The sequence below is a fragment of the Sphaerodactylus townsendi genome, linkage group LG05 (assembly GCF_021028975.2).
Source record: "Sphaerodactylus townsendi isolate TG3544 linkage group LG05, MPM_Stown_v2.3, whole genome shotgun sequence".
Classification (NCBI taxonomy): domain Eukaryota; kingdom Metazoa; phylum Chordata; class Lepidosauria; order Squamata; family Sphaerodactylidae; genus Sphaerodactylus; species Sphaerodactylus townsendi.
The window spans coordinates 33,827,897-33,839,964 of NC_059429.1; the positions used below are offsets into that span (position 1 = coordinate 33,827,897).

The 12,068-nt window shown below is 46.1% G+C and overlaps 1 protein-coding gene across 1 annotated transcript in view; it reads left to right on the top strand.

Annotated features, from left to right (window-relative positions):
- The first annotated feature begins 495 nt into the window (after nucleotides 1–495).
- NR5A2 (nuclear receptor subfamily 5 group A member 2) overlaps nucleotides 496–12,068 on the top strand; it is a 140,691-nt gene continuing 129,118 nt past the window's right edge. Inside the window, exon 1 of the mRNA XM_048495827.1 lies at nucleotides 496–613. Within this exon, the coding sequence (XP_048351784.1) occupies nucleotides 550–613 (64 nt within the window). The 5' untranslated portion in view covers nucleotides 496–549. The remainder of the gene's footprint in view (nucleotides 614–12,068) is intronic.

A 12,068-nucleotide genomic window follows, 5' to 3' on the forward strand; every position in this document is an offset into this window, starting at 1 on the left:
GATGATGACATCAAGAGGGCAGGTCACAAACATGAGTTTATAGATGTTACACTTTACATTGGAAAGGGGGGCTGTCGATTCAGTATGATCTCTTGACCCCCAGAAGTTTACAACCTTCCTCTCTCTGTTTCACAGTACCTCTCAAGCCCGAAGTTAATCATTTCTCTGTCGTTATCTGCCAAGAGTTCTTATCTCTTTTATGCTGTCACTTTATAACAGGGTCCTCTTATCAACCTGCTCAGAGTCATGTGACTAGGCTGAGCCTATCCCAGGTTCTGAATCTTCTGATTAGAGACCATCATGAAATGGGATGGATGGTTTACAGAGGGTCACTAATGCTGAAAAAAGTGCAGAGTCCATGCAAAGACGTCCCTGTTACTTTCTGAATTATTGGATTTTGTATGTGTGTGTGGTTGATGGACTACCTACTTTCACTGAAGGTTACTGTAGCCTATGTCCCAAGGCCAGAAAAGTTTACAAGCCTCACCTTTTGCTGTGCTCAATGCTGAATATCTGCAACTCAAGGGCATTGTATATTTGTACCTAATTATGTCTTCTGGTTCGGATACGGGCAACATACAGGAGTCTATAAAACATGGCCTTATTCCAGGTGGTAAGTAGATTTTTTTCTGACTGTCTCGCAGGCTTAAAACTTAGCCTCCTTAGCTATTTAATATTTAAAAATCTTCATTATGAGATCACTTAATAACCAGAAGCTCCATCTTGCTCATTTACTCAAAAGTAAAATATTGACTTCCATGGCATTTACTCGTCAGTAAGTCAGTTATAGCCTCATGCTTCAGAAGAATAAGAATCCACTAACTGCAATTTAGTGACAAAATGTGAGCATATTGATGACAAAATAAGTATATCTTGTTCAGCTATCGGCTGCAAATGAAGTATGTTTATGAAGGGGTGTGAACTTAACCAATCAGGAGCACATTTAAGTAACAATTATTCCACAGAGAGAATTAAACATGTGCTTATATCTCTTGCCGTGTACCTAAATAGAACTAAAAAGTGTTCAACTGTAACAAGGTTGAATCTCCTTTCTAAAACAAGAAATATCATGACATTTCAAGGGGGAACCCTCCACAGGAATTGCACATTGATTTGAATTCTGCTTATGAAATTGTTAAATTGGCATTTACAGTGAAATAAAGGGTAAAAAGTTTAAACAGCGGATATTTGGTAAACTTGCTTCTAACAAAATCCAACTTTTTTTTAGTATGATAAACTTGAAAATTGCTTTTTATTAAGTTTTTTGCACACATAAAATAGTGTTGGAATAAGATGAGACAGTGCTATACTATTTTTGCCTGACAGTTTGTATTAGCCAGTAGAGCAATCTGTTATTTGGGGGGGGGGGGGGGGGAGGGGGGGTCTATACATTACTTTGTCCTCATTCAATTTTACTGATAGCTTTTGTATAATGCTGTACCCACTGCAATAATTTTATCAGAACTGGAGAAAAATTTGGGATATGTTCCATCTATTTTGAAACTTTCAAATAAACACTGATTAAGAAATCCTTGGACACATTACTGGGATGAAATATGGCTTGTGTCCTCTTGCCCTGCATTAATGACTTCCTACATTATGTTGGCTGAAATGTTTGATGATTTCTTCAGTAAGATGCAATTCATCATCTAACAAACCCAATAATTATGCCCCTGATAACCTTACCTTGTGCAAATCCCACCTATGACATCAGTGTGAGAAGGGGATGGGTTGTAGCTGTGCCCAAAGTATTCCTCAGCTGCTTTACTCACAAGTATGCCCCATTTGATTCAATATGCCTTACTCCCAGGAAAGGTATTCTTAGGAATAAGAAGGCAGCATTGTGCTTACACTTCATTGCAAGCCTCATCCATGCTCTTTTAGACTGTTTTAGAGGCACTAAATAAAGCCCTGGGTTGGGTCCAACCAGTTTCTCTGGTGGTGAAAAATGCAAGATCCCCCTTCATAATAGATTATGGGACCAGTATATAAACACTAGAAGAGTATATAAACACCAGAAGAGACAGAGGTATAGCAAAAATATGCATTGAGCAAGATTGAAAAATCTGGCAGGATCCAACCCTTGCATTTCTCACATAAGGAAAAAAATCAAGATATGGCTGTGCTTGTTTAGTTTAACAATTACACATTCTTCAGCCATTAAAAAAAGAAGATATTTTCAATGTGGAAAACTCCCATTATTAGACTTAAAGCAAAAGTCAAAAGAATATCTAGAGGGAAGGGTTTAGGATAAGCAGTTTTCCCCTATGGCCTGCTTAGGTATGTGCTTGGACCTTCATGTTCTTAAATAGCTGTTCTTCCAGGTTTTCTTCTGGTATTATAGATTTTTCCTAACAATAGGTAGAAATTTTAAAAGAACTTAGAAAACAAAGGAGATAATTTTGGTCTTAGGTAACAGCCAAAAACAGCTTTATTAACATCAGCAGATATAATAGCAACATTACTGTCATTATTTAACATTGATTTAGTCTCAGCAATGGGACAGAAATAATTAATGACCAGCCCCTTGCATATTTTCAGTATATGTTGAGTAACTGCAAAGTATTCTGTTTCTGCTCAGGGCAGAACCATACATACCAGTACTCGTAAGAATTCAGCTGGAAGAGACCAATATCCTATCCTAGTATTCTGTTTCTAATAATGGCCACTATTACGATTCATCTCCACTATTTGTCCCCAGCATCTGGTATTTACTGCCTCTGAACATGGCTATTTAGGGTCTATTTAGCTATTGTAGCTCATGGTCCAATCCCTTATAAATATGTCTAATACTTTTGAAAAGCTGTGAAAACTGATGACATCTCATTGCAGTCACATTATTGATGTGATCTATTTTTTAAAAAAAGCAGGAAGCCACCCAGATGTGGGAATTTTAAAAACCAGTTGACCCCCAGGGTCAATACCTTCAAGAATATAGCAGCCTGCTCCAAGTGTATTATGTCTGAAATGTCTTCATTCTTGATAGATTTGCCAATCACTGGCATATGAAGGTGAAACTGGCTTAGTTTTCCAGCAATCCAAAAGTTTACATCTGGGAGTCACATATCAGGACTTGTGGAACTGTGGCTCCTTTCACATTCCTTTCTTACAAATGTCCGATTCTGTTTAGATCAAGAAAGGATTCCTTTGGTCTGAGGTGTTTCCTGCTGTGTGGGTATCTGTTTATGACCTTGTGTCATCTTATGAATCTTTAACTTGAGCTTTAGATCCCCAGCCTTACCCTGATGTCATTGCATGTCACTTGGGTGAGTTTTTAGACTGGAAGACATCTCATCTCATTTTCAAATAAATAATGTGTATATACGCTTTTATGCCAAGAATGTTCATTGTCCTAAAAATTCCAGATGGGGAGCTGTGTTAATCTTTTGTAGCAAAATCAAATGTAAGTTCAGTGGCTCATTAAAGACTAAATTTTACTAGGTTGAAGGGGCTACTAGTATTGCAGTCAGGGTACATTTTGGCTCCTGCATATTCCTTTTTGAGCCACAGTTGGCAATCAGTCAGTTTATAAGATCTGTCTTTTTATTTGGTATGTATTTGATAATGATGTAATTGTGGCTTTGAGCTAATGCAATAAAATATATATGTTTTGTTGTTGGACAACTTTGTCATTGATGCCCTGAAAGCTGGATTTGATTGAGAATGGAGAATATTGAGACTCCACTGGTATCACTTTGAGGCTCTGAAACCAAAACTGGGTTTCAGCTGTAATCCTAAGAAACCCTTCCTGGTAATAAACCCTGTTGGATAAAGTGGGACTTACTTCCCAGAAACCTGCTTAGGAGTGCTTCTTTCTTCTCTGTCCACTTTCCTTCTTACTTGGTTTCAACTCAACATATGTAGTGACAGCTGGTTGAACAAAAGATAATATCTAAAATTTATCATTTTCTAATGGAGATTTCCTTTTGCCATAATCACAGTATAAAATCACTTTCTGGGCTTAATTTTTCTCATGCCTTGTAAAATCACAAGCTTCCTGATAATATAAAGTTTAGGAGGTGTTTTTATGTTTGCTTTAAGGGGAGAACTAACTTGAAAAACTTGCTTAGGTGCAAAGAGAAAACAAGCCGCTCGGTGCTTCCACCAGTGAAATTCCGATGCTTGTATAATGTTTATTGCCTTTTAATGTCTGCCTGATGCATTAGCCTCTTATAGGCAGTGCTGTAAAATGGATCCATTTGCCTCATTGTCAATCAGGAGGAGGTGAGAGCAAGTATGCTTTTGTAACTATCAACTGGGAGTGTACTCAGTAAGTGCCTGGGGACCAGGGGCCCTTAGCATGAGGCATGCTGATAATACTCTGCAAAATAATAATTAAAGTATAGTGATCAGGTTCATGCGTGACCTAGACAGCCCAGGCTACCCTGATTTCATCAGATCTTAGAAGCGAAACAGGGTCAGCCCTGTTTAGCAGTTGGATGGGAAACCACCAAAAAAGTCCAAGGTTATGAAACAGAGGCAGGCAATAGCAAATGCCTCTTGCCTTGAAAACCCTACAGGGTCACCGTAACACAGCTGCAACTTGACAGCAAAAAAAAAAAAAGATCCCTACCTTAAATTGTAACCTAAACTCTAAGCTGACCAGATATCCTTAAGTACTTGTGTAAGGAGAAGGGGTTCACTCCTGAAGCAACATGGAGGGACACATTTCTAACAAGGGAAAGGGGGGTTAATGATCCTAATGTATGTTGCCCTTCCACCACCCTCACCAATTGCTCTTGGATTCCCAAACATTGCACTTTCTGAAGCAAATTCATGCTTCTGGGGCGGGATGTCCAAGCAGGAATCCTTTGTACTCTGGCTTCCAAACCTGCAATATGAAGCTGACTGACTTTATTGTTACCTTACTTAGGTTCTTCATCATATGTTTTTCTGATTGAGACTCAAGGCATATTACAGAATTAGAAGCCAATGCAAAATGGTATAACACATACACTAAAGAATGGAGGAACAAATGTTAACTTCTTAAAATGTTCATAGACGTTAAAATTGGAATTCATTTTATATAAAAATGTCCTCCTGAACATTTCTGTTTTACTACAACCTTTTACTATGACAGTCCTCTGGCTTGTTGTAAGGAACACTAAAATATAAGAACATAAGAATATAAGAACTAGCCTGCTGGATCAGACCAGAGTCCATCTAGTCCAGCACTCTGCTACTCGCAGTGGTCCACCAGGTGCCTTTGGGAGCTCACGTGCAGGATGTGAAAGCAATGGCCTTCTGCTGCTGCTGCTCCTGAGCACCTGGTCTGCTAAGGCATTTGCAATTTGAGATCAAGGAGGATCAAGATTGGTAGCCATAGATCAGCTTATTGGAAGTGCTTAGTACAATCACCAGCATTACATGAATGCTGAGTTTGACTAATTTACTTCTCTACTAGTGGTGGTACAGTGGTTCCAGTGTCAGACTAAGATCCAAGACACCCAGGTTCAAATCCCCACTGGGCCATGGAAGCTTGCTGGGTGACCTTGGGCCAGTGACATGCTCAGCTTAACCTATTTTGCAGGGTTGTTGACAGGATAAAATGAAGGAGAGAAAAATGAGGTGGGAGCCACTTGCGTCCCTGCTAGGGAGAAAGATGGAATACACATGAAGTAAATAGCTGCCTTTATCACAGGAGCCCACTTCTCTTGAAACTGTCTAACATTTGGTGGTACCAGTGTTTTGTGAATGGACCCAGCCTATATGCCAGTTGTTTTCTTAGGGCATTCACTACCACTTGGTAACATTCCTAAAGTTCCTATGGGTTCAACAAGATCAGGGGTCCCTATCATAGAATGTGTTCTTCTCAAATCACATCCCTGGCATCAGTAGGAGAAATACTTACACCAACATAAAGTCCTGTGATGGTGCTAGTAATGCTGAAGAAAATAACCAAGAAACAAAATAGAAGATACAAGAAATGCCATCTTTACACATGTTGACAGTATGGCATGGGCCAAGACTAGCCAGAAAGAGTTCCATGCCACAAAAGGCATATAGGAGCCCACCTGGAAACATGCTCAATATATATTACTAAACCCTTTGCATAAAAATGTATCCTATAAAACATCTTCTGAACATCTTAAAATATGCTTTTATATAGGAATGCAGTTGGGTCTCATATCCCTCCAGATGGGTTGTTCTAATAATATGGCACATTCTTACACCTGTGCTGCTTTACAGGTTACATTTTAGGCACAGGCTAAGAATATGTTAACATACAGGCCTCAGAACAGTAAAGAGGCAAGCGAGGGTTTCGAAATACATATATTACAATTGGTACCTAGCTTCATCTCTATGTGGGGCACATCATTTGCAGCACCCATGGACTTCCTATCCTGCCATGGGTGAATGGCGTGCTACAGGCTCCTTCCGCACATGCAGAAAAATCCACTTTCAAACTGCTTTCAGTGCTCTTTGAAGCTGTGCAGAATAGCAAAATCCACTTGCAAACAGTTGTGAAAGTGGTTTGAAAACACATTATTCTATGTGTGAGGAAGGGGCCACAGTTAGTTTTCCTGCATTCTATTAAGTAGATAGATCTCCAAAAACCTATGTGATTTAGACAGCAGGTAGGCTGTGTACATTTGTACCAAAAAAAAGCACTAACAATGTGGAGTTTCTGCCTCTGAAGGTGCCAGTCATGATGTGGGCAAAACATTAGGAGCAAAAAAAACCCTTCCAGACCACAGTCAGGCAGCCCAGAAAAACAACAGCAGCAGCAGCCAGTGTAGGGCTTTTTCACCCAGAACTGAAGTCTTTGCTCCAGTGAACGGTAATTGAAGAGGTGGGGCCAACATCTTCCGATCCCAGATCAACTGTTAGCCTCAGATATGGGAACATCTCCAGGTTTGGGAGAATTATCTGTGCCAACCAACCCTTAGCCCTGGAATGGGTTCATTTTCAGTGGAATTCCCTCCACCACCCCCCCCCCTTTCTGATTGCACAGAGATAAGATGCTCTTTAAAGGGGAAAAAAACACCTGGGCAGCCAGTAAGAGGTGGAGCCCTTACCTTACCAATCTCGGGCCCACGAGGGCCTTTCGCAATCCAAAGCAAAGCGTTTCTGTCTTGCCCTTGTAGGTCACTTTACTTTATTGTGCGCTGGTGTTGGCCAGGGAAGGGAAAGAAAGAGTGTCTCTCTCTCTCTCTCTCTCTCCCCTCCCCCCCCCCCGCCCCCCGCCTGTCCTCCGCCTCGCCCCGTTTCCCAAGCAGCTTCCGAGCGCGGCGTTTCCCGAAAGGGATGGCTGGTGGACTCTGGCCGAGGCAGTTGCCGGAGCCTGCTCCCCTTCCCTCCCCACGGCTGGAGCGTTTTTCCAGTCTGTGTCAATCGGCTCTTGGAGTTTCGCGGGCCGGTTCATCGGAGGCGCGGAGAGGTGGTGGCGCCCCCGCTCAGACGCACGGACCTCCAGCCCCTACCCTCCCCCCCCCCCCTTGCGCCCGGTCCTCCGGGTTTCGTGAAAATCGCCTTTCCCTAGAAAACGAAAGGATACGGAGAGGCGGGGGTGGGAGGGATTCGCACGGTCTGAGCGGAGCTTGTCAGTGCCAAATGAACACTTTCGGGCCGGGGCGCACGATGGGCCCCTTGCCGGGGGAGGGGGGATTGTGAGCCTGCACCCTGTAGGCTGACCTCGGAGCTGTGGACGAGCCAGGAGTCCTGGAGCCAGACTTTCTGCGTTTGGGAACGGCTTTGTAGTTTTGCTTGGGCTCCTTTGCGCACAAGCCGTGTCAGGAGAAGTTAGGGATATTAGGGCTGGCTGGCTGGCTGAGCGAGAAATGACGCGCCCAAGCCCGTGTAGTGAATCCGGAGCAGAGGAACAACTGGAAACTCCCGTTTTGTGGCGCCACAACTAAATCGCTCTCACCCGAAGCCCCTTACTGGAGCCCACCAGACTTCCTTCCGAGTTACCATGTTTAGTACTGAGGCTGTCCTTCTGCCTCACTTAATGTGCGCTCCCTGCTGCTCCGTTCCCACAGAAAATAATGGGACTTTGCCAGATCCCGAGCTTGCGGAGTAGGATCTGTCCTTTTCCTTGCCTACCAGATCCCCGGGGCATATCTAGACAACTGTGCAGAGGTAAGGGCCCACCCTCCAAGCTCGGGGTCGGGCAAAAGTTCAGTTCTTTAAAGTCCCAACGTCTCATTACTTTCTCGACGAGAACGATAGCTGAATTTTCCCTTCTCTCTCAGGTTTAAGATCGCGCTCCCACTGAGAGCGATGAAAAAGTGTTGCACCTCTTAGGGAGAGTTTCCCAATGGTTAGAGAGCCAGCCCCTTCAGCTGCGGCAAGGGACGATCATCAACACGCGCTGAATACTAAACTTTGTCAAATCTGAGAGACCCCTACCCCACCCCAGTCTGTTTACGGTTTTTGATTATAAGTCCCTTATAATCAGTCTAGGGCCCTAATCTGGGATCGTAACTGAAGAAGTGTGCTGCGAGTCACGAAAACTCATGCCCTGCCACAAATTGTGTTAGGTGCTACTGGACTCTTGCTCTGTTCTACTAGAACCCTGCAATAGTGGTCACTGAGTTTGGCGCGTAAAGTCTGCTCTAATCAAACTGCGCCCCCCCCCCCAAAAAAAAAAACATTTTGGCATGGAAGACAGGAAAACCAACAGCTGGAAAACGTGTGGCGGGGAGGAGAGACGCCAAATGCCCCAACCGGCTTCATTTGAGTTGAATCGCGCCCATCAGTTCCAAAGAGCCCCGAACCTCTGTCTGCTTCTGACCCAAACGTCCCCTTGAAGCCCCTGATGGAGAAAACTCCATATGGGTCGCTTGGCGAGTTTAAAATCAATGGTCCCGTATCTGAAAGGCTCGCCTAGTGCCGAGGGCGTCCGGAGCCTATCCTCCTCCCCCCGCCCCCACCCCCCACCCCCGCCAGCCATCCTCTTCTACTCTTCCACGAGTCAGTCAAACGCTTCAGCCCAAAGTTAGGGCGACCTGGGCCAACTCAGGGGAGATTTCGCATGGCAAAGAGAGAAGTTGGCGAACTGGATGGTGAGAGGACGGGGAAGGATCATGAAGGGTCATGAAGGGTCGCCGGACAACCGTAAATGTTGCCGCGGGCGGATCGATTCAAGGCAGCCTCGAGAGGCTCTTGAGATCCAGTCGCTTGGGCGCATCCGAGCTTCCCTTCTCCCAACTCCTTGTGACTGAACTTAGGAAGGAAGGACCCTGGGCCAGGACAAAACCTCGGGCTCTGAAAGGAAGCTCGTCCTGGATCGTGTGGAGCCTCAAGGGGAGAGGAGCTAGGTTGCTATCTAGGAGATTCTGGGGAAAGGAGAGAGAAGGCGACCCCGTTCCCAAGTGCACGTGCATCACATGGGATGAGCCTCAGGAGCGAATGGGCAATCCCAGCCGGAACTCCATGGGTGACACTGTCCTAAGATGCTGAGTGATGCGTGTCGGTTCTCACGGTCAACAGAGAAAAGTGATCACTTCCATGAGCGGATTTATTCCGCCAGAGCTGATGGATGGAGCGCCGTCGCTGCTCCCAAATAAGGCCCTGACCTTGTCCCGTTCTGGTCCTAACCCTGTTTGCTCAACAGAAAGAGAACGTTGATTTCAATGGTACTTCCCGGGAAGCATATTTAGGATTGCAGCCCTGGGGACTGACTGGAAGTCATTCCCACCGTTTAGTGAGCCTCCTTTTTTAAATGAGCAAGCCCGGGAGAAGTGTAACGTGGCGAGCTGGCTGTGCAGCGCCGAGCACTCCTTTGGCGCTCGAGAGACGCTTAGAAATGGGACAAGCTTCATTCAGCTTCTCTTGGGAAGGGGACAAAAATGGGAAGAATCTGAAAGCCGCGCCCTGAAGCACGCTGGGAGGACTCTTGTCATGGGCAGCCTGGGGTCTCTATGGTCCCCAGCTCTGAGTCGATGGATGGATGGATGGATGGATGGATGGATGGATGGATGGATGGATGGATGGATGGATGGATGGATGGATGGATGGATGGATGGATGGATGGATGGATGGATGGATGGAGCATTGCACGGCAGACGCCTGCTCACTGGTCCACGCGCAGAAAGATGTGATGTGAACTCTAATGCGCGTTCCGAGGTCCAGTCTAGCATTGACGAGTCCGGACCTTGATGCTCCAAAGTTTGTCTGACCTCCCTCCGGGATCCTAAATGTTGGACCAAAGAAAAGAGCACCCTGCTGTTTTGTCTTTCACACACACACACGACGCTTCCTCGAAGAACGGTCTGAGAGGTAGAAACTCTGCTGCCACTTGATGTTTAGGATGTGAGCATTTGGGGAGGGGGGGAGAAAGGAAGGAAGGAGGGGCAGCGGGCTGGGCCCACGAATTTCTGCCAGAGAAGCTAGGGCTGAGTCCCAGGAGACACTGGGAGCAACCTAACTTTTCAGGGGCGCGGTAGAAACCAAACCACCGCCCGGGCCTTTCATTTCCGTTTCCACGGGGACACGCGAGCTGCGGATGAACGACAAGCCCTGACTCTAGAAACCAGCCAACTGCAAGGCTTCGTCCAGTCCCAGCGCGAAGTGGGGGAGTTACAAAGCAAGCGCTTAATCATTGAGGGGGTAGGATGTGCGTGTGCTTTTTTCCTACCAGATTTCTTAATCGGTTTCCTTCAGCGGCTCTGGCGCTTCAAACTCAACCCGAGAAGCGGGCCACTTTCTCCTTACTCCTGATATGAAGGACCAGTCCGGAGCAGGACCTGGGAATGGGCGCGGGCCGAGAGAGAGGGCTGCCTCTGAGCGTCCGCAGGGGTGCCCCCGCATGCAGAAACCCAGACTCCCCCCAAACGGCCCTGCGTGAGCCGCTGGATGTTTGAGATCGCCTTCCCTCCCACCCCTATATCGTTAGTCACGCCGTGAGGTCTGCACGGAGCCGGCGAGTTGTCCCAGCGGCGGGCGGAGAGTCCCTGGGAAGGCGCCGCAGCCTCCGGCTGTGGCTTCGCAGTTGGGGAAAGCGCGGGACGCAGAGGTGGACAGGAAGCGCTCGCAGGTGAGGGCAGTGCCTCCAATTGGCTCCTGCAGCCCGCCGCAAGCAGGGCGGAGCGCTTGCTGGAACTTGGCCCCCAGGGAAAGAAAGAAAGAAAGAAAGAAAGAAAGAAAGAAAGAAAGAAAGAATTTGAGTTACAGTCATGAAGGCATTCCATGAGAGTAAATGTTCTGACTTCTATGAACTACGAAAGATCGCGCTGATAGATGGTTGTTGTGTTCCCTTCGTAAGAAACTACCAAACCGACTCCATCCACTATACTACGCTCCCGCCTTTAGATGTCTCTCTCAGGCCCACCTACTTCTCAAGGTGTCTGTCGTGGGGAGGGGAAGACAGGGCGATTTCTTTTTTTATTGGTTCCCCTATTCTGGATGGGGAGAGTTTCCTAAAATCAGTGGCTAAGACTGAGGTCCACTACAGTGCATTTAGACTTGGGGGTGGGCGGCAGCCCTGGAAATTAGTTTATTAGCGGACTATGATGCGTCCAGGTCTCTCTGTGTATGTGGAAACTAGTTCAGGCTTTTCAAAAATGTAAAAAGAAAAAAAACCATGAAGAACAGGTGAAGTCTTGGTTAATGTCGCTCGGGGAAACATGACTCTCAGAAGTCTAAAATAGTTTTAATGAGTCGTCGTGTCGACCTGCGCTGGAACAGCTAGGTTGGAGCCCACAGTCCAGTGGCACTCCGGGGACCAACAAGAGTCGCAGGGTTAGTTAAGGCTCCCTCGGTCACACCAGCAGAGATCTCCGAGTCTTTCTATTTCTGTCAGAAGGTGGGAGGGAGGTTGTAAAGACCCCCCTCCCCGTTTCTAACCGTATTTCCACTTGGCCAGCGGAAAAGCTCATTCGCACTCCGAATTTCTTGAACTGCTGGTCCCAGAATCCGGTTTGTTTCGCGACTCCTCCACATGAAGCCTGCTGAGTGACCTAGGATCAGTCACAGTTCTCTTTGAATTCTCTCAGGCCCACCTATCTCACAAGGCGTCTGTTGTGGGGAGGGGAAGACAGGGCCATTGTAAAGCGCTTTGAGACCCTTTAAAGGTAGAGCAAAACGCAATATAAAATTCAAACTCTTATTCTGCCTCTTAGACG